General features: G+C 46.7%; 2 protein-coding genes across 2 annotated transcripts in view; one reads left to right on the plus strand and one right to left on the minus strand.

The window, feature by feature from the left end:
- The window catches only part of LOC102831317 (chromosome unknown open reading frame, human C5orf45), a 34853-nt gene extending 23786 nt beyond the window's left edge, over positions 1-11067 (plus strand). The window contains exons 3-7 of the mRNA XM_006874463.1: positions 2921-3009; positions 5208-5283; positions 7289-7446; positions 8089-8182; positions 10579-11067. Coding sequence (XP_006874525.1) covers positions 2921-3009; positions 5208-5283; positions 7289-7446; positions 8089-8182; positions 10579-11067 — 906 coding nt within the window. The remainder of the gene's footprint in view (positions 1-2920; positions 3010-5207; positions 5284-7288; positions 7447-8088; positions 8183-10578) is intronic.
- A 718-nt stretch (positions 11068-11785) lies between these two features.
- SQSTM1 (sequestosome 1) overlaps positions 11786-27651 on the minus strand; it is a 21657-nt gene continuing 5791 nt past the window's right edge. The window contains exons 2-9 of the mRNA XM_006874447.1: positions 24612-24845; positions 20384-20479; positions 19663-19892; positions 19424-19565; positions 18583-18663; positions 13510-13724; positions 13028-13223; positions 11786-12148 (exon numbers count right to left, since the gene is read on the minus strand). Coding sequence (XP_006874509.1) covers positions 11991-12148; positions 13028-13223; positions 13510-13724; positions 18583-18663; positions 19424-19565; positions 19663-19892; positions 20384-20479; positions 24612-24816 — 1323 coding nt within the window. The 5' untranslated portion in view covers positions 24817-24845 and the 3' untranslated portion in view covers positions 11786-11990. The remainder of the gene's footprint in view (positions 12149-13027; positions 13224-13509; positions 13725-18582; positions 18664-19423; positions 19566-19662; positions 19893-20383; positions 20480-24611; positions 24846-27651) is intronic.

Genomic DNA, 27651 nt, shown 5'->3' on the forward strand with positions numbered 1-27651 from the left:
TTTTTTTTTTGTTTGTGTGTTTTTTAAAAAGCTAAAGTGGATAGAGAGAAATACTTTTAACTGATGGTATATGGAGGGGATTATAATCATTGTAATAAAACAAGTTATATGGAAAAAAAAAAAAGGCAGGGCAAAAGTACTCTTAAAGGTACAAAAATAGAAAGCTTTTTTTTTCAATGTTTATTGTGAATTATGTGATAGTTTACATGGGGAGAACATTAACTTTACATTCATCCTATTGTATATCGTTTCATTGCCATGGTTTCAGTGCCCTCCATGAATCATCAAACAACCAAAGGCTATACCCTTCAAGCTTGCCCCCAGTCATCAGCACACAGCCTCTCTCCCTCTCTGAGTCTAGAGTCCCCAGCCACTCCATCTCTCTTCATCATCATCTCTGCCTTCCTCTCTGGCATCACTGCTTCTCTGTTAGGGTCCTGTGCTCCGCTCTTCTCTCTTGATGGTCCCAGGGACCTTGGCTTCTAGACTGCAAAATCAATCACTCCCCTTCTTTTGCTACAAAACGTCCACCTTTATATTTCCAACCCTCATAGTCAGTCCTGATAGTAATTATTCACTATTGTACTACAAGGGTCCTATCCCCATCTCCTTTCATTAGCCCCGCCCAGACAGATTCGATACTACTCTGGAGATTCTACCTTCCTCCAGGCCCTCTGGATCTAGGTTCCCTCTTGAAAGCTTGTAAGCCAGTTACTTCTTGCCTTTGTAGCCCCCCCTATTTTGGGTAGCCAATGTCCAAGTTGTCCATCCCTGTAGGATGGGGTGGGAATGATCCTCGCTGTAAAGATTTGTTACTTCTTTTGAGCTACTGCATCCATAGGTGTAGGTCAAGTTCATCAAATTCTATCAGATTACTCTTTTTTTTTCCCCCTCTTCTTTCTTCTTCTGGTTGAGCTCTGATCATCCAGTCATTGAAGCCAGGTCCAGTGGGTACTATCTGCAAGTGTGGGTGTTCTTATGCAAATGCCCTCTCTTCTTAGCAGCTGGATGCTTCACTCTCCACCCTAGTCCTCTGTGGCCATGTCACTGACTCTGGGCCCAAGAGTCCCTAGGTTTTGCCACACTGCTAGCCAACCAGGTCTCCACCTGGGTGCACAGGAGTCTATTGAATGTTGTAGGGCTTAGCTCACAGCTTCATTGCTGTTTTTCCCTCACTTCCCCTTATCGTTGATGAACGTGGTCACCAATCAGAGTGCATGTCTACTTGTGTATCCTCATTGAGTCTTAGTCTTGGTAGGGGGTTTACCCTGAGGGGACCCGACAACTTGTCTTGGTGTCTCCTGGGTAAGAAACTTGCTTGTTTATATATATATATATATATATTTTTTTTTTTCTTTCTTTCATGTTCTCTCTCTCAATTTGTCATGGTATTTGTTTTGTTTTGTTTTTATCTGCTGTTTATTGTCTTCCTAAATAAAGAACAGTTGGAAGTTCAAACTCACTCCGCAGCTCCACAGGATCTGCGGTCATAAACAATATAACTTGGAAAAACCTGTAGGTCAGGTCTACTCTGTCACATGGAGTTGCTTAATCAGAATTGATTCAATGGCAATGAACAACAACATGTAAAGGAAGCCTGGCATGTTTAATTAATAGCATGCATTTTACTATTTTTCAATGGCTGAATTGTATGTATCCCCCCAAAATTTGTTTTAACTTGCCTAGGCTGCGATTCCCAGTATCATCTGGTTGTCTTCCATATTATGATCTGATGTAATGGTCCTATGTGTTGTAAATCCTAACATCTGCCTCTGATTAATGGAGTATGGTTGTTGTTGTTGTTAGGTACCATCGAGTCGGTCTCGACTCATAGTGATCCTATGGAGTTTGATTAGGTTATGTTAAAGCGGTTATGTTCCCCCAAAATGTGTGTCAGCTTGGCTGGACTATGAGTCTCAGTAGTTTGGCAGTTATATAATGATGTCATGTGGCAGTCATGTGAGTAAAATAAACCAGTAAAAGGATTAAGGTGTAATCCCATCACAACCCTGATCTGATGTAAGGGGAGTTTCCCCTGGGATGTGACCTGTGATACCTGTTACCTTACAAGAGATAAAAGGGGAGAAGTGAGCAGACAGTAGAGGGACCTACCACCATTAAGAAAGATGAGCCAGAAGTCATTTGCATTCTTTGGGCCTGGGGTCTCTGCACTGTGAAGCTCCCAAATACAGGGAGAAATTGATGCCAAGACATATAGAGACAATGACCAGCCAGAGTGCTCCTTGGAAGCCAAAATGGCCAAACTTTGTCTCTAGTACTTTGGACATGTTGTCAGGAGGGACCCGTCACTGGAGAAGGATGTCATGTTTGGTAAGGTGGAGGGTCAGAGAAAAAGAGGAAGACCCCCAACGAGATGGATTGGCCAAGTGGCAGCATCGATAGACTCAAGCATGACAACAGTAGTGAGGTTGGCCTAGGATCAGGCAGTGTTTCATTCTGCTGTGCAAAATGTCGCTATGAGTCGGTACAGGCTTGATGGCACTTAACAATAACAACAACAAACTTTTGTCCAGAGCTGGTGCTCTGAATTTGGGCTTCTAGTCTCCTAAGCTAAATGTTTGTTAAAGCCATCCATGGAGGCATTTGTATTATAACTGTACTAAATAACTAAGACAGTGCTCATTAATGATTTTATGTAGGACTTTGGATTGAGTGTGACTTTGATATGTAAAGTTCAGGGTGCTAGTGGGAGAGCCAGGTGGACCTAAACTATTAGTTCCTGACACTGTTAATTTGTAATTCAGCCTAGAAATAGCAGTTATTAGGATTCCTGTGGTGCTTCAGGTATCTTGGGACCTTGAAGAGTACAGCCTTACCCTCCCTGAGGTGCCTCTTTAATGATTTACTTCCCGACATTCTGCCAACACTTTTCAAACGGAATTATTTTTTGGTCTCTCAGGCTTACGGTGAGGGCTCTGGTGCTGACTGTAGACTTCATGTCCAAAAATTAAATCTGCTGCAGGGACAGGTTTCAGAGACGTTATTCAGGTATAGTAGTGTGAGAGAGGTAAGGTTCTCTTGTCCTGTTTTCTTCTTAAGTATATACTGGAAGTATACAGTGGGGAAAAACCCTTAGATTTCTATGTTTTACAATGTAACAGATTATAAACTTTGAACAATCCTCCCACTGAAGACAACTGAAATACCTGGTAGAATTGTGTGTGTGTGTGTGTGTAATATGTTGATGAACAGGTAAGAAAATAACGTAACCCTAAAAGGTGAAAATGATGTAAGAGTCACAATCCAAAGAGTAAACATGGGAGCTACATGGTGAATTGAAGCCTGGTGTTCTGCAGATTCCATGTGAAGTACTGTGAAGGGTATAGGAAACAAGAGACTGAGCCTAGGGCCCATTCAATGTGGGAAGTACATTAAGAGCCCCACACACAAAGCTGAGTCCCCAAAAGACTACCCTCAGTGTATGAATGAATGAGAAATACACCCACCCACAATAGGAAACTTACCTGTCTTAACCTTGGTAGTGTCAGGAGAGGGAAAAACATCTCTCCAAGACTACTTAGCAAAAGGGAGCTGTCACATTGTTTTTAAGTTCTTTGCACATCCTGAAACCAATAATTTACTTTAAAATTGCCCTGGTGTGTGGTGCTGAGGGATAAAACACTGGACCACCAGGCTGATTTCAGTCACAAAGTCAGAAGTTCAAAGTCACCAGCTGCTCCTTGGAAACCCTGTACAGGGTTGCTGTGAGTTGGAACCGACTCCACAACACCTAACAGCAACAACACAGGCGGCAACTACAATTCCCTCTCTAAAGCAACAAATCTTTTGCCCAAGCCTCAGAGTATCCCGTAGATAAATTTCCAAGAGCATCTGTTCATATAAAAAGCATAAAACACTCAAAGAAACAAGTCAATGAGCAAAAACAATAGATAGGAAGCAAAGTCAGATCCATGAAGACTTCAGTGTGTTTAATATACTTAATGAAATAAAAGCAAAGATTGTTAATATAAGGAGCATAGAACTTTAAAAGATAGCCAGTCAAATTTTAAAAAGGATCAATACAAATGAAAAACCTAATCACTGAAATTAAAAATCCTATAGCTAGGTTAAACAGATTATACACAGCTGAAGAGAGAATTAGTAAAATGGAAGATAAATCTGAAAAAATTATTCACAATGTTGCACAGAAAGGAAAAAGAGAAAAATATGAGTGGAAAGTTGAGAGATTTGGAGGATTCCAACAAGAATTCCAGCAAAAGAGAATGGGGTAGAGGTGGTATTTGAAGAAATCAGAGCTGAAAGATGTACTGGTTTTTATAGATAAACTGAGGTAGCGGTGCTGTATGTGGTAGTTTGAGGTTCTTGTACTTCACTAGAGAGAGTACCAATTTAGTCATATGTTGTAACAACCCTGTGTGACACGGATGAATGTAGCCTTTCGTCCTAACCTTAGTCTTTATATCATAAGTATTTCTACTGGCCATCCAGCACCCCATTCAAGACTACAGAGGCTTCATCCCCTTGCTGTAGGCTTTATGTGGTGAAAGGGCACTACTGTCCCCTAGGGGGTCAGATGAGTCACTGTGACCAATCAAGCTCAGTAACATTCCTTCCCTCCTGTAATAGTTGAGCAATTGTAAAGACTCTTATGGCCCAATCTGATGGGAACACCTCCATTACAGATGGCAGGAATGTTCCGTTGACATTACTTTCTGTGTACCAGGCCTTGAGCTTAGTACACAGAAATATATGCACATGTATATTCCTCATTTCCCTTCACAGTTACCAGTACAGTTGTATCTTCATTGTAGATGAGAAAATTGAGATACAGCAGGATTATGTGATGTGTCCAGAGTCACGCACATATCACTGGCAAAGTCAGGATATAAACTTGATCTGGCTAGCACCTACACCTTCTACCTGTGTTTTATTTCGTATTGACAGGGCTTTCCCAGCCTGAGTCCACAGAAACAAATAGCCCATCTGGCTTAAGCTTTCTCAACTGTTGGAATATTATGAACATGTTAAAACAGCAAAGTTCCTAAGACTCCCAAAATAGTCTTGAAATCCATTGTCAAATTCTTGCATCTTTCTTGGTCACTTTACAAAGAATTTATGAACAATTTTTCCCTAAGGTCTCCCAAAATAGTCTTGAAATCCATTGTCAAATTCTTGCATCTTTCTTGGTCACTTTACAAAGAATTTATGAACAATTTTTCCCTAAGGTCTCTGGAAGAACCTGTAAACACCAGTGAAGAAAAACATGTGGGTTATCAGCAGAATGAAAACATGAGTCTGCAGGTAAGTCAGGAACATCTGTCTCAAGTAGGCTGGACTGAGAGTGGTTCTGTGTACCTTACAGGGTTCCGTCATTTGCAAACACTTACTGATGCCACTAAATAACAGGTACTTTGACTATAAGTATCACAAAGATGAATAAACCCTGTCCCTCTTGTAAGGGTAGAGACAGACATGTGTACAAAAATTACAGTACTCCATGAGAAGGACTTTTACTTCTGTTTGTAGAACTCTACCTTCTGAACTTAACTTGAACTTCACCTCTTTGTATTTCCTCCTCTTGGTTCCCACAACACTGGGCATACCTCCAGTAGGGAATGATGCAGTGAAGTCCCTGGGTTTCCATGTTACCTTTCTACTAGACCATGAGATTCTGCAGAGTGAGTCACATCCGATTGTTCTCTGCCCCAGTGCCTAGTGAAAAGGCTGACAGAGCAGGTGCACAAAGTCTGGGGTGGGCAGTGTATGTAGATGCTTGAGTCAATGAGTAGGTGATACCACTAGTACATCAAAGATGCTGTGGGCACATGAAACTCTGTGTCCTGCCAAGGCGAGAGGGAGTGAAGATAGTTGTAGACAGCCAGAGCCTCCCTGGCCACCTGGAGCCAAGTCCTGCCTCTGCTTGCTGGGCTGCCTGGGCAATGCCCCCCCTCCATTTGGCCTCGATAGCCTTACTATAGAAGGAGCATCTTCGAAAGCACTCCACTTTAATACAGCTCTTGTGTCTTTGTGTATATACTTCCAGTTTTTGTTCATTTACAGATTTAATTTCATACCTTTATAAGAATACCAAAAAAAGAATGCCAAAGCATTCTTCCCACACCCATCTTTTCTCAACGAGGTTTGATAATTCATTGCAGTGGCCACAGAACTTAGACACCATAGTCACACTTAGTAGGTTTAAGTCAATAGGTTACAAATTACAGGCAGAAATGCTCAGGGCACAGTTCTTCCAGTTAGGGCAGCCTCTCGTCTGCCATACCCATAGGCAGGTCTCTGACCCTCGGTCCCTTGGCTTGGCTTCTGCCTTGCCCTGGCAATGTTATAAAGCTCTTTAGGGTTGATGATAGATGCACACAGGGCATACCGCTCCACCATAAGACTCAACCTGAAGGCACTCGGCTCTAGTTCCATTGGTCAGCAAACCCAACTTACACAATTAAGTTCAGGAGATCACCTCATTCTGCAAGCAAACCTCCTGCCCAAAGTCACTGTACTGTACTTGCTCCATGGGCTGGAGAAGTTCACCACACCACTCTCTCTCTCATGCTCTGGCTTTTGGTTCTTCTGCTGCTGCTCCTCTGCCACTTCTCTCGTGTCACAGCTGTCTGTCCCTGTGAGGAGGTTCAATGTGCCGGGATCTCAGGGTCCAAAGGATGTACTCCACTCCTGGCTCTTCTGTGATGTAGTGAGAGCCCCCTTCCTGCTTCTGAAATGGCTCATTTTCAACCCACATTAACTGTTCCCAACTTTTACAATCACAGTTAACTGTTAACAACCACACTGAATCATACCAACATCCCCCACCTTTTCTTACCCAAAAGTTATTTGGTGGGAGTTACAAGGACAACTGGTACAAGAGCCATGTGAAGTAATCCATTACACTGAAAAGAAATGCTTTTTGCATCCTAAACTCATTCTCCCATTTTGCTATGTAGTCTTTGATGACTTTCATTTTTAAAAAAATATCAACAGAATATTTACATTATTTCCAAATGTTTGCTATTATAAATAGTATTTGCTCTTGTTTATAACTTTGATTAGCATCTCTGGGCCTTTTTGTCTTCTTTAGGAGTCACTGGGTCAGGGAGCATGGGCTGTTTTGTGTTCATAATGAGCTATGCCTGCTGTTTCCCCAGTGGGTGCTGCCCAGTGGCACTTGAGGGCATCAGTTTCCCGTCTTCTGGGTGACAAGGTAGACATAAGCACTGAGACCCTTGGACCTAAGAATGGGGCAGGAGAGTTTGTTTTCCAACTCTGAGAATAAACTCATTTCCCAATCCTGTAGGAACGATCACAGCCCACAGAGAGCCGCTGGCTGAAGTATCTGGAAAAGGGTTCCAAAGAACTGGAGCTGGAAGAAGGAGTTGTGTATTCCAACAAACAGCCCTCATCCAAATCAAAGAAGTCAGACCCTCCCTTCAGTAACAACCTCCTTAGAAAAAGGTACCAAGTTATTCATCAGTGTAGCTCTCTGTCCTCATTGATGTGTGGAATGCGGAGACTGAGGAACCGCTTCTAGTGCTCAGCAGTGAGAGAGACGCCCCAGTGAGGGGAAGCTGAACAGCAGCCATCGTTACTAGCCCTCTCCGGACTGGCTTGGGGCTGGGTGCTGCGGTGCAGAAGGGTGGTAGGGCAGACATTATGGTGGCTCGTTTTTACAGTCGTCACTTAACATTTCAGACTGTACTGACCTGAGGAAATAATTGGCTTTAAGGGCAGGACTCAGTCTAAGTGTGTTAGAGTAGCCAAAGGGCTGGGAGCTTTCAGCTTAGAGAGGAAATCTTTTGATGCCAAGGATCTTGGGTTGCTGTTATGGGACAGTTGCTACTGGGAATAAATTTCAGTTTAAAATAATTTTCCAACCATTTCAAGCTACTGAACAGAGAAATGGATTGCTGTGAATAGAAGTTGGCAAGCTGTTATTTGAGGTGGAACAAAAGCTAAGCAGTCACCTAAGAAGCTGGAAGGAATGAAAAGGTTCCTACCTGTGCTGGGGTGGTGGGGCCAGATTCCACTGAGTTAGAAGTTGTAAGGAGCTCAGATGACAGGCCCTGGGGTAGCTGACAGCACTTTCTTCCACACCAGGAAATGGAGCCTACACCCAGTCCAGCCTCCACACAGCCCTGATGCCAAGGACTCAGGAAGCAAAGTTGACTCTGAGGTCACCTGGCAGCCCCAGGTCAGTGTTTCTCTTCTGGTTCCAGTGACCATTGAGCGTACATAGAATTTTAAAATTTTTCTTGTTTTCTTTTGTCAATTGATGGACACTCCCAGAAAGCCCCAGTTTCCACTCAGGTGTCTTATTGTTTTGGCTGTAGGTCAACCTTTCTCTGTCCTGTACCCTGCTCCCTTCCAATAGTTAACCTTTCAAATGCTGTTTCCTCATGGTCAGCAAGCCATCTGATCCCTTGGAGCAGGAATGGGGAAACTTTTTTGCCAAAATTTAACACCATTTGCGGGCCATACAAAATTATCAACTTAAAAATTAGTTTGTTGTATTTGGTCAAACATTTAATTAATTCACACCTAATGTGATGGCTGAAGTCCTGGTGTAGTGTTGCAGGGTAATGCACTGGAATGCAGGGTTAGTTTGAGCCACAAAGTCAGTGGTTCAAACCCACCAGCTGCTTCTCCGAAACCCTATACAGGGTTGCTATGGGTTGGAACCAACTCGACAGCACTTTAACACAAACAGCAACGTGATGGTTGGCACTGTAGTTGCATTGGCAGGGCCAGACCAAATGATTTCACTGACCTTATACGGTCCATGGAGTCCTGGTGTGTTACTGTGGGTTTATGTGCTGGACTGCAGGATCAGTTTGAACCACCAGATCAGCAGTTCAAACTCACCAGCTGCTCCTAGGAATCTCTATACAGGATTGCCATGGGTTGGAACTGACTCGACAGCACTAACAACAACAACAACATATGGCCCGTGGGCTAGACATTCCCTACCCTTCCCTGCCGTAGAGCCATGATGGTTGCCTAATAAGAATTCCCAGGGTCAAGGCCATTTTCTTTATTCTTCAGGGAGTAGTGGATCTTTGTCATACTCTTTACAATAAGACTTGCCCTGCATTTCTGAAACTGTGTTGCCACCCTTGTCCTCACTCACGCTAGGCTTTTATACTTGAGGCATTGAATTCATTAATAAGGGTTTATTTTTACTGCTTCACTGTACACACAGTGCTACAAACACAGGTTCCTGAAACTGACTGCCCTGGCCTGGCGCCATGCTGCCATGGGAGTCATGGGACTAGGCCGAGGAGTCTGCAGACAGGAAACTCTTGGTGTCAGTCACTGTCACAGCCCCAAAATAAGTCCGCATTGGCTGTGGTTACCTCTCAGACCTTGGTGCAGAACATCAGCTCAAAGCCAAGAGGCAGAGTTCAAGGGTTTTGCCGTTAATTCTTCTTAAGACATCCAAATAAGTGCATAGTCCTTAGTCCCCAGATTATGTAATAATGTCACTGATGATAATGATGGTATTCATGTGTTTAACATGTGCCAACCCCTGGGCCAAATATTGAAGCTGAGGGACAGGCTCATCAAGGCTCTGTGACTAGATCAAGGTTACAACAAATTTAGAGACAAAGCCTCTTCCACATGGCCTGGGTGACAGTGTGGTAGAATCCTATATATCACTACTGTCAAGTTAACTTTGTAAGTGTGAGCCCAGCATTTAATGTTTCTTTGGTTGCTGAGGTTGAAGGGCAGAGACGATCTCTGCACCTCTGTCATCTGCCAGGGGACCTCGTCACTGTACATTGCCATGGTTACAGTCCCCTCCATGCATCATCAACCAACCAAAGGGTACACCCTGCAAGCCTGCCCCCCGGTTGTCAGCACACAGCCCCTCTCCCTCTCTGGATCTAAAGTCCCCAGCCACTCCATCTCTCCATGCCATCGTTTCTGCCTCCATCTCTGGCGTCACTGTTTCTCTAGGCAGGATCCTACACCATTGTTTTTGTTAGGTACCATTGTGTTGGCTCTGACTCCTGCGTACAACTAAACAACAAACTAAACAAAGTCTTGCCCAGTCTTTCGCCATCCTCACCGTTCTTTGATTTCATTGTTGTGACCACTTTTTCACTGGTCCTGACTGACCACATATCCAAAGTATGTGAGATGAAGTCTCAACATCTTGACTTCTAACCAGCATCCTGACTGTCCTTTCTCCAGGATAGCTGAATATCCTCCTCCACGCAGCTGAACAGACAGTCTCATCTTTGGGGCCTGAGCAGCAAGGCGGCGTCCTGGTTTCTAAGGGGTCTTCTTGCTTTCACCTCCTTCCAGGGCCCCCTACCTGATTCTAAGATCCACATATAGTGGATTTCCTGATTATATGAGATTATCTTCTTTTTTTGGAAAGCTTTGGGAATTTAATGGAGAAATTGCAGTGAGATAAACCTGAAAAACAAAGCATCTCTCCAGCCTGAGAACTAGCCAGTAGTAGAGCACAAGAACATGACATTCCAGAACCAGGAGCGCAGACAACAATCGTGCTGGACCGTAGAGCTCCCTCTTTCTGTGGCTCGGGGCTTATTGTGACCATCTTCTATTCTTGTATTTCAGAGCTACACTGACCTGACAGGGAAAGTCAAACAAGGAAGCTGCCTCCAGAACTCAGAGAATTGGACTTCCAGTGAGTTTACTGTTTCTCAGTGGAAACCACCCAGGTCTGCCCAGCAGGCTAAGGTTGTATCTTCTAAATGGGAACGATTTCTTCTGTCGCCTGGAGAGAGCTCCCGTGTGGAAAAAGAGCCTCTGAGCCCACTGCAGACAGGCCCCAGCTCAGCTGGTCCAGCACAATCTGAGTCCTGGACCCACAGCCTGAAGGAAGGCAGCCCCACCACGCATCCTGATGTTCTCCAGCCTCCGTGGGCCCCACCCTCTTCTACATCTGGGGCCAGGAGGCCCTGTGAAAAGACTGTGGAGAAGCCATGGGTCTCAAGGACTTTTCAGGTAGAAGGTGGGCCCCTGGTCAAAGTGGAACAGCAACCCCCACCTGTGCTACTGTGTGACCTCTTTAAAACTGGTGAGGACTTTGACGATGACCTGTGAACTGAGGCCAGTGTATTGTTAATATGGGTCCATTTGTTACATGAGCCCTAGTCCACTAGATCTCTACGTCACTGGAAACAGGGTTTCCTTTAAGTTGCTTTTAAATCATAGGGTTGAATATAATTTATAGAGACTACTGAAAGCTGACAATAAACATAGTCAAACAGATCATTTTTTTGTGGAGAGGACAGTGTTTTTTATTAAAGTGCTTACAGTATTTAATTACAAATATGACAACAGAATGGCTACAAAGGAATTTTTATACTTCAGAAGCAATTAATACATTTAGAAAGGAAAGAGCTATAGTGGTTATAAACAAGGAGGCAGTACTGAGTGAAACCAACATCTCAGACTGGCCTTCATTAGCCCTTCCTTATTCCCAAACACAAACTCCCAGTACTGAGCTGTCCTGTCCTAACCCCATTCTCCCTCTTCTGCTCCCTGACGAAATGGTAACATTACTGTATCTAAAATCAGAATAGATCAGGTTTCTATTGGATAATCAACTAAATGTCAGCATACTATCAGCCATTTAAAAAAAAACAAAAACAAGCAGAAGGTCATTAGGCAAGATGTATTCTGGACTGCTGGTATCATCCTGGGGGTGGGGAGATTGCAGTAGGCTGCAGTGTGCCCTCCACGTCCTCAGCAAGGGTAAAGCCCAGAGCCAGGGCACACAGGGACGCTGGTTTCGTTGCTCAAACATCAAAACTCAATACAGCTAGGTTCCCAGACACACACATACTTGGAACTTCTCCTTCATGTCACTTGTTCTACTGCCCTAAAAGGCTTCATGCATCCCCACCCCCCAGATTCTGGAAGAAGAATGCTGAGAAACTGGCCCTTTATAGGGTCTGCGGTTCTACACTAGCTCAACACAACTATGAGACAAAATGGGGTACAGACTAGGCGAGCAAACACTGTCACAACAGTGGTGGGTGCTTTGAATACTGGATGGTGTCCAAAGCAGCTCCGATGTCATAATTCTTGGTCTGTAAGAGCCTGGTGAGCCAGCCACCTTCATCGGAGAAACCCATGGACAGCATCTGGGAGAGGGACTCAATCAGCCGGGGGTCAGCTTCTGCCAAAGAGAGTCACAGGAGCCCATGAGGAGAGACCAATGCAGAGCCCAATGTGTAACAACTACAGCAGCCTTCTATCTCCCCCAGCCCACTGGACCGGACCCTCCAAGTGCACCCTGAACCCTTACAGGGCAGTGACCAGAAAATATTTTCTGTAAAGGGCCAGAGATTTTAAGCTTTGCAAGCTATAACATATGGACTCTGTCACAGTTACATAATCAACTCTGCCATTATAGCATGAAAGCAGCCTAGACAATACATAGAAAATGAGCAAGGCTATGCTCCAACAAAGCTGCCTGTATGGACACTGAAATGTGAATTGTGTATCACTTTCACATGTCATGAAATAGTACTTTTGTTTTAATCATTTATAAATGTAAAAATCATCCTTGGGCCACCCTTGCTCCAAGGCAGAGAGGATATAAAAACTGACAGCCCATGGGCCAGATTTGGCCCATAGATGGGCTTTCCTTTACTTAAAAACTGTTTTAAATTCATTGCTAGGTTGCAATAGTGACTTTATTCCGGGTACATTCTTGTGTTGCCCAAGTGTCCACCCTACCTACACACTACTCGTTTGGTTCTTGTCTGGCTTTTGTAGGGAACTGGGCTGTGGTTCCTGTCCTAAGGTCAGCACTGTCCATGAGGAAACCTATGTGGTAGTGCCAAATCCAGTACTTTCCTCTACATCATGTCTGCCTTCTGAATTCTTGGTCTAGGGGCTGTCATAGGAGCTGAGCTGAACTTATTATTGTTCAACATAGGCGTAAGAGGACAAAACCACTTAATTTTCTCAAAGCCACAGACACCCAAGACAAGAATACCACATCTTTTTTGTTTGTGCTGCTAAAAGCAGCAAACTGCTTGAATTCACTTACCTGGAGGAAGATGTGGATACAGTGCCGCTTCCTTTAGCCCTGTGGGGCCTTCCTGGGAAGGGTCCAGAGAGCTTGGCCCTTCTGATTCTGGCATCTGTAGAGACTGGAGCTCACCAGTAGATGGGTCCACTTCTTTTGAGGACAGATGAGTCCAGTCATCATCTCCTCCTGAACAGTTATCAGACTCCATCTGTTCCTGGAACAAAACTCATCATGAACACATCAGAACATGAGCAATAGGCAGAGCTTGATCATAGCACAAGTTCCTGTGTCTGTGTGGAGGGCAGGCAAGAAGCTATGGGCACAGTGAGCAGCTGCTGCAAAGGCCAAGTCTATTTTTCTGTACAAGTTCTAGCAGAAGGTTCACAGAATGACTTACATAGCCCAGAAACAGACAGTATTGGTGAGGGAGGGTGGCTGAGAGGTGCTGTGGGCAGAAAGTACTGCTAATTGACCTTTCAGGTGAGGGAGAGAAGGCTTGCCTCAGGTTGCCCCACAGGCTCCAGGACAATCTTTTTCATTTGCTCTGTCAGAGACTGCGCTGCGCTCTCCACGTTGCCCTCTGGTTTGCTGGGGTCTGAGGAGCAGCTGCTTGGCTGTGAGCTGCACTTCTCCTCTGTACTAGAGCTGTCTGGAGAGACTGGTGTCAGGCGGCTTCTTTTCCCTCCGTGTTCCACATCAATATCAACTTCAATGCCTAGAGGCAAGAAGAAAACAAAAACGTATTAAATTGCTCTGAGAGGGAATTGCAAAACAAAAACAGGAAAGTAAACTCAGCAAGTTGGAGGGCTGCAGGTTGATGAGTGCTTTCAGGTCTTATCCTCATAGGCATGTGAAGATCAGGATGGAGCATCCGTCGTGTGGATATACATAGATACTGGAGGTGACAGAAGAGCTCATGCCCAAGCGTCATGACCAGTATGAGGCTATGTCCTGGAAAGCCAAGAGGCAGATGGCAAATGGATGATCATCTTTGATCTTCAGGGTGTCCCAATACCCTCACCTAAATGTTTTGCAGATTTATTATTTGGCTTCCTGACATGTCCATCATATTACACTTTTTCTCTTCTGCAAACTTAGTAAAACAATCTCTGCTAACATCCAGAAGATCTTGTTTTTCCAGCCTCCAACCAAGCGTCCAGGAGGCCAGCTAAACAAATCTCAACTTCTATTCCTTGTTCCTTTAGGGGGATCCAGAGGTATACAGATAGCCCAGCACAGCCAGATACGAGCAGGCATCTAAAGAATCAGCTCTATCCTGGGGTGTTCAGCCAGGAGGAAGAAATCGTGTGGTGGTGTGGTGAGGGGAAGGGGCATCTAGGGAGGTAGGCAGGGGGAACATCATCAGAGCATGAGGGTCTGGAGGAGGATAGAGAGCAGTGGAGTCAATTCACCCAGGGAAGTGGGTCCAGATGCAGACAAGTGAGCTGGGCCTCCCGTGTGGCCACGGGGAGCTAAGAGGATCTGTGAGCAGGGCCATGGTGGGTCAGCCTGTCTAGACAGCACGACTCTAAAACAGAATGTGTGAAAGGTGTGGCCTGCAATCAGAAGACCCATGGAGGCTCCATGGCAACCCAATCAGGGGCAAGGTGGTGGGTGCTGGGGGCTATCCCTGCTATTCCCGTTCATACAGGGCTCCATGTCAGGCAGATCAGGCCCTAAGAACAGGGTGAGACCCAAACACTACATGGAGTTAAAAGGCCCTAGGCAGGTTTCCTTAGCTGAAGACCATATGAAGCATTTGGTTTGCATGTCATATCTTGTGATATGAAAAACATGTACTTAAACACTGGAATTCTGTTTCAAAGGCAAACAATGGATTAAGCGGCCTGTGAGGCTGTCTGTGCAGCACAGAGCAGCATGTCCCTGTCCATCTCACACACTCTGAGCACTCCTGGTGAGGGGATGGAGGGCAGACATCTCTGGCCTGCTTTTAAATTAATTTTAATTTGACAAGGACTACACACCTATAAAGGCGCTCTGGTAGCATAGTGGTTATAAGTTGGGCTGCTAACCTCACGGTCGGCAGTTCAAAACGATCAGCGGTTCTGTGGGAGAAAAATGAGGCTTTCTGCTCCCATAAAGATTTATAGCCTCGGAAACCCTATATAGCATCACTATGAGTCGGAACCAACTCCACGGCACATCACCACCACCACCACACGCCTACAGCTTAGGGTCAAACCCTTCAAAAGGCTAAGAGTGAACACTGACAATCCTGCCTACCCTACTCCCCCATATGCCCTGTCATATTCCCTAAAGCCAAATTCCAGCTCTTGCTGTTCTGTTGTGAATGCTCAAGTTTACACCTGTCTGTGTGGTGCTGTAGGAAAAGCACTCGACCTCAAGGTCAGCTTGGACTGCAAAGTTGGTGGTTCAAACTCACCAGCCGCTCCTCGGAAACCCTAAACAGGGTTGCTATGGGTTGGCACTTAACAACAATGTATATTACTCTACATCAATATTGCCTCCCTTTCCCTCCATCCTTTCAGAAACTCAATTTTTGGTTGAAATAATATTTGGCATTTATATTGGTACTATTACATAAGCATTATTTTTTGTTGGACCAAGTAGTACCCTTGATTATTTCTGTGCATAGTTTTTTTTGTTTTTCTAACCTGAATGAGTCCTGGTTGGCACTTTAGGATAAGCACTGGATTGCTACCACAGGTCAGTGGTTCAAACACACACCAGCTGTTCCTTGGAAACCCTATACAGGGTTACTATGAGTCGGAACTGACTTGACAGCATTTAATTACTTTAATGATGCCTTCTTGTTTAAGATTTGCTACCTTTCTCCACATCCTTCAACAGCTTTCCTAGTGAGGCACTAAGACAAGGCTGTGGGGCAGGGCATCATCAGCATCCCAGCTACAGGCTGCCTGGGGGCCCAGATGTCAAGAGCTCGTCTCAGACAACATTTAGCTTCTCCTGAACGGGAAACCTCCAATCTCCTGCCCAGCCAAGGAAGGGGCTGCTGGACTCACTGATGACACTGAATACTCATGATGCCCAGCTTCTGCCTGGTGCCTCCCCCATCCTCGGTTATGTCTCTGAGTAATGTTTCATCAGCTGCCCAAGGAATTAAACCTGCAAGAATGGGCAAGGGCCTTATCTGGCCTACTGGGACTCTGGGGTTTGTAAGTGATGCTTCAGCCAGGCCCCTTGTCCTTGTGGTCTTCTTACCTTTCCTGACGTTTCCATTACCTCACCCTTTGCAGGTAGGTACCTAGGTTTCTGGTGTTTTTACTCTTGGTTACCACCTCTACCCAGTTCTCATTTTTATCATTTTGTTTAATTTATTGTTTTTCATTTTAGTGGAGTTAGGGGAGGGAGCAAACTACAAGCTTAACTACAAGTACCTCCATGTGCATTAAGTTGGTTTTTCTCCAACTTTTCATTGTGAAAATATTCAAGCAAACAGAAAAGCTGAAGGAAGAGGACAGAGAACACTTACAGTTGCTCATTCTTTTTAAAATGGTGTTGACAACTCTGTAGACGGGTTCAGAGATTATACAACTAGGGCTTCTCCAATGTGATAATTAACCCCTTGAGGTTTCAGGGCTTACCAGGCTGTGTACTAGTCTGAGCCTGGCTACCCCAGAGCCTGGTGTATGTGTTAGCCAGCACTGTGATGAGAAAGGGCTCTGCTGCTTCAGTCCTTGTTATCAGTGACTGTAGCCCCTGAGCCAGGACTAGCCCTGCACCTGTGGACTTGCTCAGCTGGTTCTCACAGCACTGACGGAAAAAAGCTTTGGGTCTTTAAGTCACTTGACTCACTCATCACACTGTCCCCTGGGAGGGAGGGGTTGTTGACTGGGTTCCTTTTAGGCCCCTGCTCTCAGAACAGCCCCTTGTTGTTGGTTAACAATATGAGTCATCTTAGCTTTCAAGCACCTTATAAAGGAAAGCAAATACTCATAACTTCAACATTAGAATTTAAGTAGTTCCTCAAATAAATCCCAATAGAAGCCATTCGGTCAAATTTTACTGACACTTTCCCTATTTTGTAGAGTGCTAGGCTCCTCCCTAGTTAAGAGAGAAAAAAAAGCCCTACATTCTATCCCAAAGGAACTCTGAGCACTTGTAAAAGTATTCTTAAATGTCCAGACTAGGGAATCCACATCAGTTCTACAATACTGAACAGGCACACAGATGGCTCTGGACGGCATTAAATGTGATGCAGGATCACATGGGAAGCCTTCAAAAACGAGATTCCTGACCTCACGAAACCAGCCAAGAAAGGTGAACTGACCTAGTTATCTTGGATTCTGACTTTCCAGGATGTCTCATTCTTTTAGTGAAGGACTTATTCTTCAAAATAATTAATTTTAATAATGTTTGCATATACCTAAAAGTAACCCCCAAACCCTATTCGAAATTCTGAAGCTCAGCACTGCTGCACTGACTGCCTCAGAGTCCGTGGAGCAGTGGGACACCCACCCCTAGACTTTTTCACTCTTGCAAACCTTGACTGTATCTTCGATGAGTGTCAGATGGCATTTATTCAGAGCTTATCTCCCAGGTACAATCTGATCATTCCTCCACTGTTTATCTTTGTGGGAAGGCATGAGGAATAACAGTTGTTTGTTTGCTTTTTCTCACACTCAAGAGCCCTAAATGGTGCAGAAACAATGCATGGTGTGAGTTGTCTTATCTCAGCAGCAGTGCCCAGATGTCTTCTTTGCTTCAAAGGCGTGTCCTGGGATGGGATCAGTGTGAATAGAAATGGTCTCAGTTGGAGGAAGATGGCAGTCACCTTGTATGCCAGAGCAGGGGATCCTTCCATCAGTATTCTTTCAAACATGGGACACGTACTTGGACACTGCAGACCGAAAGATATGCTCTCTCCTAGCCTAGACAGGCTCATGTCATGGATCCATCACAATTCCCTTTCATTAGCTGATTATCATTGTCATAAACCTTAGCCCTGCAGTCTCCAGCATCAGACCATCAGATAAGCAGGTGCTTTCTAAAGCCACAGCAGTGAGCCCCAGAGCTCACTGAGGGCATGTCACACACTCTGCTAACCTACCTATTCTGAAATCAGGAGTCTCAGGAAGGTGACAAGGCAGCCTTTCTCTGCCATCCCCCAACTCTCCACTCTAGATGGAGGCCCAAAAAGCACCCATGAAAGGCTTAGGAGTTGCAAACAGAAAAGAAGGAAACGATTATGGCACATCAACTAAATACTCAGCTCAAGTCTGAATACATCTCAAGGCTCACTTAAGAGGGAAATGCAAATTATCCTCCCAAAAGAGCAGTCAGAAGTTGGCAGTTGGGTCTTTCAACCAGAATCTGGTCATCTTTCCTACTGGGAATATTCCAACCATGTCCCACCCTGTGGAAAGCTAAGGACTTTGTCAGGGAATTGAACCTTGATTTGCCTGTGATCCAGCACTTGGCAAAGGCTGCCTTGACACAACACATACTCGACAGCCTCAAGGCCACAGCAGTTACCCATCTCAGAGTCAGAAGTGAAAGCTGCCAAAAGGTCATGTGCACATTAAGTTAACAAAACACTCAGCTGTTCTGAAGGATGCAAGACCACTTACCCAGAGGGCTGAGCACAGCTGCAACACTTTCCCCTACATTCTTCAGGAAGTTGACACTGGGATCCTCTGAGGCACCAGCAGCTTTGATATTTAAAAAACAAAGACAAAGGTATGTGTCACTCACTGAAGCCACATTTATCAATGACTCTGATACTGTTTGAAGTCCTATCACCTCCCCCCAAGGTCAATACCACCCCAGGCAGTATCCCAGTGGACACCTCATGCCAGCAGTCCATGCTCCTCCAGCCACCTGCACCCATGAAGCCACATCCTAAACCAATCCATCCTCCAATCCTCCAGCCTACTCCTACTCTTGTCTGTGGCCCTGGTGCTCAGAAACCCAGCAGGCTTTGGCATATGTTTGGCCATGTTTGAGATATCATCACATTTGTCTCAAAGGACGAAATGAATTTTTAAAAGCAAAAACAGTAAGAATACAAAAACAAAAGAAAACCAGAAAACAAAAAGGTAGAATGCAAGCTACGTGTACATTTTATACTTTAGTCAGTGACTATGCGGCTCTGGGTTTCCTGAAAGTTGACCTAGAAGAGAACAGGTGCGTTATGAAGCTCCAGGGGCTGGATGGCTTGTAGACCCAAACTCAGGGCATCCAGACGGGCCATGCCGTGAAACTGCTAGGCAAATCAGTTTTCCTACTTGTGAAACAGAACTAATACTCCCTGCTTTCCAGGGCTCTTCTTCACACAAATGACTATGAAAGCATCTGACCCAACCCGTGGGCGTAGCAGATATTAGTGCATGTGGAAGATATAAAAATGGTCCTACCACTCACCTGGTCTTTGACATCACACAGAGGAGAGGCTGCCTGAGTGAACCTTACCTGAGTCCATTGTGGGGCTAGGGCGAGCATCCCCTGCCCGAGGAGGACGTGGGCTCCAGTTGCCTGGTGGACCCATTTCCCAACCTGGCCACCCAAAGTGCCCATGTTTCAGCTTCCGGAGCCAGCGACTGTGAGAGAAGCCCTGTGGGAAGAGCAGGTAAAGGAACAGGGCAGTGCAGGGTCAGGGGATTCCTGCCATCCCAGCCCCCACCCTAGGACTGCATGGAGGCTTTGCTCACCTCAGAAAGGTGCCCAAAGGGGTTAGGGAATGCAAGCTTGCTGTGTTCCCTGTGCATGCCCTTCCCCTCACAGGCGGCACACAGGTCATAATCTGGGCAGACGCTGCACTTGTAGCGGGTTCCCACAACAGGCCCATTGCAACCATCACAGATCACATTGGGGTGCACCATGGTACGGGGTGCCTCCTGAGCACATGGGGGGCGGTGGTCCCGCCGGCACTCCTTCTTCTCTGCAGGAAAGGTGGATACAACCATTGAGCTGAGGCCCCCCAAATCTTCCTCCTCAATCACCAATGCAGATCTGTCAGTCAGCAAGGCCCACCACACCCTTGCTCACTAAATACCCAGTCCCACAGAGAATGTAGTTGCTCAGGTGACAGCAACAAAGCAACCAGAGATCCCTGCAGCTAAAACTCAGGCATGAAGAGCCTAGCCAGCTGAGGAGACGAAAAGAGCTGCTTCTCACTAAAATAAATGCAGCAGCCCACTCTCAAGCTGCCACCAGCCCTGTGGCACATGGTCTGGGCACAATCAAGAGTGAACTCAGCAACCCTTCAGACCCTATTCTCTTCTATGTGGTAAACATGGACTCCTCTCTATGGGCAAACTCAGCATTTATTACTCTGCAATCATAAAAAGTCCTCAAATTCCTAGCCCTCAACCCCAACTTTTACTCAGGAGGGAGCACCTAGCTTCAGGCTGCACTCAGAGCAGTGCTTACCTTTTATGTAAATACGGAAGATGTCATCCTTCACATAGGACATTGCCATTGTCAGTTCCTCATCACTGGAAAAGGCAACCAAGTCTCCATCCTCATCTAGATGGTTGAAAAGGCAGCATATGAGACCTGGGACTACCAGTGGGATACGAGTTGAAATAAGCTAAAGCCAGTGCTGAAGGGGCATTTCAGAGACTATAAACTGGAATCTCTGTGCGAACTAAGGCGGGTGGGCATGAGAGGCTTACCCGCTCACTCTAATGCTGTTGGGAACGTAAGAACTACAACTTGGGTCCCTGGCTGCATGTCAGAGGCATGTGTGTGTATACAAGGCATGGCAGTGGCAGCTGCATCCACTGCTCTGCTCCAGGACCAGTAACCTCTTTGAAAAGGTACTGCCTCAGTCCTTATCCAACCAGGCCTATCTTCAAGTGGGCCATCTGCCTATAACTGGTATGAGGGACCCAGCCCTCCAAAGCCCTTGGGCTTCTTAAGGCTTTAGAAGAGCAATACAGACAAGCTCATTGGCCTGTTTCCCAGTGTTTTTGTTTTGTAAAGTATTTCAGCATCCCTGGTGTGGTGCTGTAGGATAAGCACTCGACTGCAATGTTGGTTTGAACCACAAGGCTGGTGATTCAAACTCACCAGCGGTTTCTGGCAAACCCTATACAGGGTTGCTATGAATCAGAACTAACTCAATGGCACTTAACAGCAACAACAGCATAGTTAGTTACAGAGTCCTGGTGTGGTACTGTAGGATAAGCATTGGACTGCTTAGGTTGAACTGAAAGGTTCGTGGCTTAAATTCACCAGCAGTTTCTCGGAAACCCTATACAGGGTTTCTCAGAATCGGAACCAACTCAACAGAACTTAACAATAGTTATAACAAGAAACACATTGTTCATAGGCTCATTGTTGTTGTTGTTAAGTGCTGCCGAGTGGAATCTGACTCATAGCCACCCTGTATAGGGTTTCTGAGGAGCAGCTGGTGAGCTTAAACCTCCAACCCTGTGGTTCAAACCGACCTTGCAGTCCAGCACATTAACTGCAGCAGCCACAGCTGGATTCCAAGTCCAACTTACATATATCAATATACCTACAAGGCTAAAGATCTATGCTAATTTACCTTTTCAATTTTCTAATGCACTTCATTTGGTCAGAGCTGTCATTATTACCCAATTACACTGATGCTTAGAATCACTATGTGATTTTGTCTGCACATGCTACAAACACAGTGTCCTTCCTTGCATTGTTTTATAGTCTGTTTTGTCAAGTGTTCTGGTATTGTAATAATTAGTATTTATGACAAATACCAATACTCTTTTGACAATGAAGAAGTAATTAAAGGGGAAAAAAAAGAGAAAAATAAAGGTTTACACTCAGCTATTAATAATGTTATAACTAAAAATGTTGTAATTCAAGTTTTCCTCTTCTCTAGATGGATCTGGTGAAAGGGGATGAGAGATGACAGTGATAAGATTTTAGGATTCAATTATGAGTAAGTGTTAACAGGATTAATTGTGATTGTCACAACTATAATTGTAGAAGATGTATAACTAAAAGGGGGAAGTAGTTAATCTTTCATTTCAGGAGCAGACAATCCCAGGGACATCAAAAAGGAAGAGCATGAGTGGAGCATGCGATCCTACATAGAAAACTGGTAACAGCAGAGATGGTGGCAGAGGCAATGGTGAGGAGATAGAGCATCTGCGGGCTCTAGGCCCATGGACGGAGTAAGGCTGTGTGCCTGAGGGCAAGAGACTGGCTTGCAGAATATGCCCTTAAGAAATTAAAATGAATATATATATTTTTTATTTTGTTTGAAACTATCAGCCATTCCACAAGAAAGACGAGGCTTTCTGCTCCCGTAAAGATTTTACAGCCTTGGAAACCCTGTGCAGCGTCACTTTGAGTCGCAACCGACTCCACAGTACTTAACAACAACAACATGTGAACATCAAATATTTTTGCTTCATTTGTGAAATATAAGATGTAAAAGGGAAGCCACAGGGAGGAAGTAGGATAACTGTTGTTGCATGGAGGGGATTGTAATCATTGAGATGAAACAAAGCATATAATTTGTTGAATGTAAAGCTGATGATCTTGTCTGTTAACCTTCTCTCATTTTACAAATAAAAAGTTAAAAAAATAATAATGGTGTAATTCAACATAGATGTTATAAAACAATTTTGTTGCTAGTATTCATATAATCTAAGAAATATTGCATTTAAGCATCCATATTGTAGCCACTTTACAACTATATTTATTAAACATTCTGTGATTAAAATTGAGAATAAACATTACTGCCGTATGGTCTGGTGCAGGAGGAAGTCCATAGAGGGGATGGAGTGACACCATGAGTTACCACACTGGGTGACACCAACCCTAGTGACACCACTGCTGCTTCCATCCCTAGAGAAGCTAAAATTTCATAATTGTATGTCATCTCTAATTTTTAGATGTTGGCTCAAGTAGTTTTAAGCCACCACCATGCAGGCCAAACCACACCTCCATCAGCAGGCTCAATTGGCCTGTGGCCACCAGATCATAACATCAAGAACAAGGCTGATGTCAGAAGGTGGAAACAACACTAACGTCCATCAACAGATGACTGGATAAACATAATGTGGTGTATCCATATAATGGATTAGTGTTCTACCATATTATGTAACGCTACAATATGGATACATCTCAAATGTTAAGTGAAAGAAATCAGTCACAAAAACCCACATAGGATTCCATTTATGAAATGCCCACAACATGCAAATCTATAAAGACAGTAAGGAGATTATTGGTAGTTTGGGATTGGAGGTAACCAGGCTCTTGTGGGGGTTGGGAAAGTGTGATAGTTTAGGATTTGTGTTGACTTGGTGAGGATTCTCACTGGTATAGCAATTAAGATGTAGTTATCACATCCATGATGAAATCTACTACTGATGCAATCACCCCATGATAGGACCCGTTGATCTGATGTGATCAACTCTAATATAATTATCCTATCAGATACAATCTAAAGAATTGGGCTGGGTTGTATCTTGAGTCAATCTCTTTTGAGATCTAAAAGAAAGAGAAGTGAGCAAAGCTCAGAGGGACCTACTATCACCAAGATAGAAAAGCTGGGAGTGGAGGGCATCCTTTGGACCTGGGGTCTGTGCACTTTGAAGCTCCTAAATTGATGCCAAGATGTATGGAGATCTCCAAGGAATACTGGACCTACAGATGCTGAAAGGCAACAAGGGTTCCCCTAGAGCAAGCACTCTGAATTTGCTGTTCTAGCCTCCTACACTGTGAGGAAATAAATTTCTGGTTGTTAAAGCCATACACTTCAACTATTCAGTTAAACACGTTTAATGTGTAAACTGTATGGAAAGTAAATTATATCTCAAAAAAGTTGTTTAAAAAGATAGGAGTAGACTTGGCAGGCTGACAGCACTGCTGAGGGAGGTCCCAGCACTGTCCCCTCCCAGGGGCTGGTCTTGGCTGCCCCGCCCTCTCGCCCGCCGCGCCTCAACAGCCTCTGCAGCCTCGTTCCCAGCAGTCTCTAGTCACTCCAGCACAGAAAGGAACTGAGCTCGATCTCGGGCCCCAAAGTCTCCATCCTTACACTAAGGCCTAATGAACTGCGCTTTGATCTCTTGTCCCTTTCTCTAGCGCCAATGTCGGTACTCTGCCTGGTTTCGGGCGTTCTGTGATCTGGCATTTGTTTACCTGCGTCACTCCTCCTCCCCCCTCTCCTGGAGCCCCTTCCTCCATCCAGGTCGTTCATCCACCCAAGCCCTTCCAGGACAGTATCGGAACGCACCACCTGGTGCTAGCTGGCACCGACTCCGCAGCCGCAAGATGTCAGTGTAACCTGAGTGCTCGCCGCCCGCGGAAAGCAGAGAGGACGCCCCTGCGCGTCCTTGCCATCACGGGGGGTAGGGTTGGGGGTATCTCATGCCTTAAGGCCCGAGGTCCACCCTCAGCGTCTGGAAGTCCCTGACCCAAGAAGGGAACAGCTGGGACAGGGCCGGAACCGAGCCTTGGTCCCCACTCCTGACACTTTCAGAGTGGCACCTGAGACCGAACTCAGGACCTGTCGCGGGCCACCGCCCACCCAGCAGGCAGAGCAGCTCTCCCTCACCCCACTGGACGTCGAAGAGAAGGAAGAGCAGCCACCTCCGCCCCGCAGAGCAGGACGTCAGGAGGCCGCTCGGTCTGCGTCACTGCCGCCGCCCCTGTCCCTGCTCACCACGGTAGTGCGTCTGGAAGCCTCCGGGACGCAGTGACGGGAATAGGGCGGCCACTCGGCTCAGCAGCCGTTCGCAGGGCCCGGGCCCAGTCGCGGCTTCAGCTTCCGCCTCGGGCTCGGGGCATACGCAGAAGCTGAAGCGGCGGATTTCGCGGGTGGCATCTTCCTTGCCCAGAAGGTAGGCCTTGACTGTGAGAGACGCCATAGCCAGCAGAGGAAAGGGCTGAAGCCGAGCTGGACTACACCAGCCTCGGGAGCGCCGCCTTTATAGGAAAAGTGGGAAGCCCCGCCCCACCCGGTCTCCAGGGGCGGGGTCTCCACACGCAGTCCTCGAGTCCGCTGCTCAGCCGCCGAACTCGCGAGCCTCCCTGCAGGGGCCCCGCGCCCGATTCCACCGTACGTCTCCTGTGACTCCCCTTCACTGTCGCTAGCCCCCCTTCATTGTCAGCCCCTCTCCTCATTTTCCCAATGCAGCAGAGAGTCCAAGAGGCCGCTCTGGCAGCCTGCTGTCTAAGCCTGAGATCTGGTTTCTGACCCTAGGGTAAAGGGGCAGGCAGGGGATATCCTCCCTGGGGCCTGGCCATGACTCAGCAAAGCGTCCCCAGGCCGCTGGGGGATACCCAGAGCAAGGGCTTGGGGGAGCACAGAGGCCTGATGCCTGGAGGTGCCTAGGCAGTCCAATGGTCACTGTTGGCCAGAACAAACAAGAAGACCAACCTTGCCAATTTTGTCAGCCCCCAGGCTATTCGGGACAATCAGTCTCCCGGAGGTGGCAACCCACAGCATGCTCCATCCACCAAAGGAGCTCCCAGTTTAGTGGGTAACGGGATGTGTTGAAAGGTACTAGGAAAACGCAGGGAGCTGGACTGGTTGAGTATCCCCAGAGCCCTCACGCTTCTGGAGGGCAGGCTAAGGAGGCTTCCTGCAGCAGCAGCGGTTACTACATGTTCAGTATAGTCCAAGAGACCCCTAGGGGCCCAAACATCCATCCTTCAGCACAGGGTTCGATTCATCAGGTAGTACCCACGGCCTGTGGGGTCGCAGCCTGTGACCTCAGGAGCAGGGGGTCAGACCAACCGCCCTCGGAGCCATGAGCAAAGGAACACTACTTGATGTTAAAGCGACCTGTTCAAAAGGCCTGGGAAACAAGGGCGGGGGTGGTGGTGGTGGTGTGTGTGCTGAAAAGCGCCTTGGAAGTAGTGAGGCAGAAAGATTATGTGCCACCCTATGTTGCACCTGGAGTCCTGGTGAGGCGCTATAGGATAAGCACAGGACTGCTAATGCAAGGTCCGGGGTCCAAACTCACCAGCGGATTCTTGAAAACCCTATTTAGCATCTCTAAGAGTCAGAATCGACTCGATGGCACTGAACACCAACCTAGATGAGATCCTGGGAGTAGGTCAGAACTGCTGGGTCCAACTCATGCTCTTTCACGGTGGGTTTTGTGGGAGCAAGAGGCAAAGAGGTCTGGGAAACCCAGATACCAAGGGACTGTTGATTGGACTGGCGGGTGTGATGGAATGGTGTGTGTGTGTAGGGGTGGTGTAGGCAGATGCAAAGTTGATTTGCTCACAGGGCTAGTCCAGTTGGCATGGAGAGCAGGCAAGGCCTCGAGCCCCTTGAGCCCCCTGCCCGGAGCAACCCTAAGGAAAGAGCAGTCTACTCTCCAGGTCTCCCCAATGCATCTCCGTGGTGAGTCTGGGAAAGTGACCCTCTGGGAAAGTGACCCTCGGTTCGCCAAGACAAACCACGGCATTACCGGTAGGAGCAAGGGCTGGGAAGGAGCGTGCAAGGCCGAGGCCCGCAGCCCGCGGCCCGCAGGTGCAAGCGTCCGTGCGTGCGTGACTCAGCAGCAACCCAGCCCGGGAGTCCGTGCGTGCATGACTCAGCAGCACCCCGGCCTGGGAGACCCGCAGCCTGGGCTGCGGTAGGGCTTCCCGCCCCAGCGCATCTGGCAGCCCCGCCCCAAAAGCTTTAGGATCTCAGTCCCTCTGGAGTCTCACCGGAAAGCCACCTGATTAGGGGAACAATGATTTTAGGAACAACCCTTGCCCAAACAAGCAGTGGGACCCCAGGGACGCCACTAGGAACTCTTGCTTTCTGGTCATGGTCATTTAGGCCGTTTTGGACTGCAGTGAGTTTGCAAGGAGGAATGGGAAGGCTCAGAGAGAAGAGGGTTGACGCAGTCCTGGAAAAGAGCCCCTTATCCCTCTACCCCCCTCCTCCCCAGGGCCTAGGCCTAGGCCCCGACCTTCCCAGCATGCCTTGCTGCTGAGCTCGGCCTTCGCCCTCCCCGCCCCCAAGGCGGCGGTCAGGAAGGTAAACAAGGCTTCAAGCTGGGGAACCCCCTGGCAGGGCCCTCTATGCCTGCCGCTGAGCTGTCAGGTGGTCCGGCCGTGAGTCAGCGTCCCATGATCCATGATCGTCGTCATGAACTGGGGATCTCCGGCCCAATACCACCCCCCCACCTCAGTGACACCTTACCAGGAGACTGGGTTGAGAGTAACCCTTGAGTCTATGTGAATCTGAGCGGGACCCCGCGGCAAGAAGCATCCACAGGGGCCCTGGGGTCAGGCAGACCAGGGTAGCACCAAGTTGGAGGCTGAAAGCAGACCCCCTTCCTGGCGGTCTTTCCCTTCCCTGAAATGCATAGATACCCCCCTCCCACGGACACCTCCCCTGTGTCCACTGAGCCCCCGCACTCAGCAAGCTGGAAAGCTTGGCCCTGAGTCGGAGACTTCTGCTATCAAGCACCTTTGGGCTAATGTCTCTTAGTTTCCTCATCTTAGAAATGGGAGTGGAGTGGGATGGCTTGAATCTCCTCTTCAAGGTGAGCGCCCCCCCCCAGGTGTCATAGTTGTTTTTTGTCTACCCTTAGGGGTGAGAGCTGAGGAGGTTGGGGAAACAGGGTTAAAGAGTGTAGGGCACAGAAGAAGAGACCTGAGTTAAGAGGTTTTGGAAGACAAGTGATGGCCAGGAGGATATCCAATATTATTTAATACTGTCTGGTGTGTTGTAATCACTTCTTCAGCCCCCCCCC

Source organism: Chrysochloris asiatica, unplaced genomic scaffold, assembly GCF_000296735.1.
Source record: "Chrysochloris asiatica unplaced genomic scaffold, ChrAsi1.0 scaffold00279, whole genome shotgun sequence".
Lineage (NCBI taxonomy): Eukaryota > Metazoa > Chordata > Mammalia > Afrosoricida > Chrysochloridae > Chrysochloris > Chrysochloris asiatica.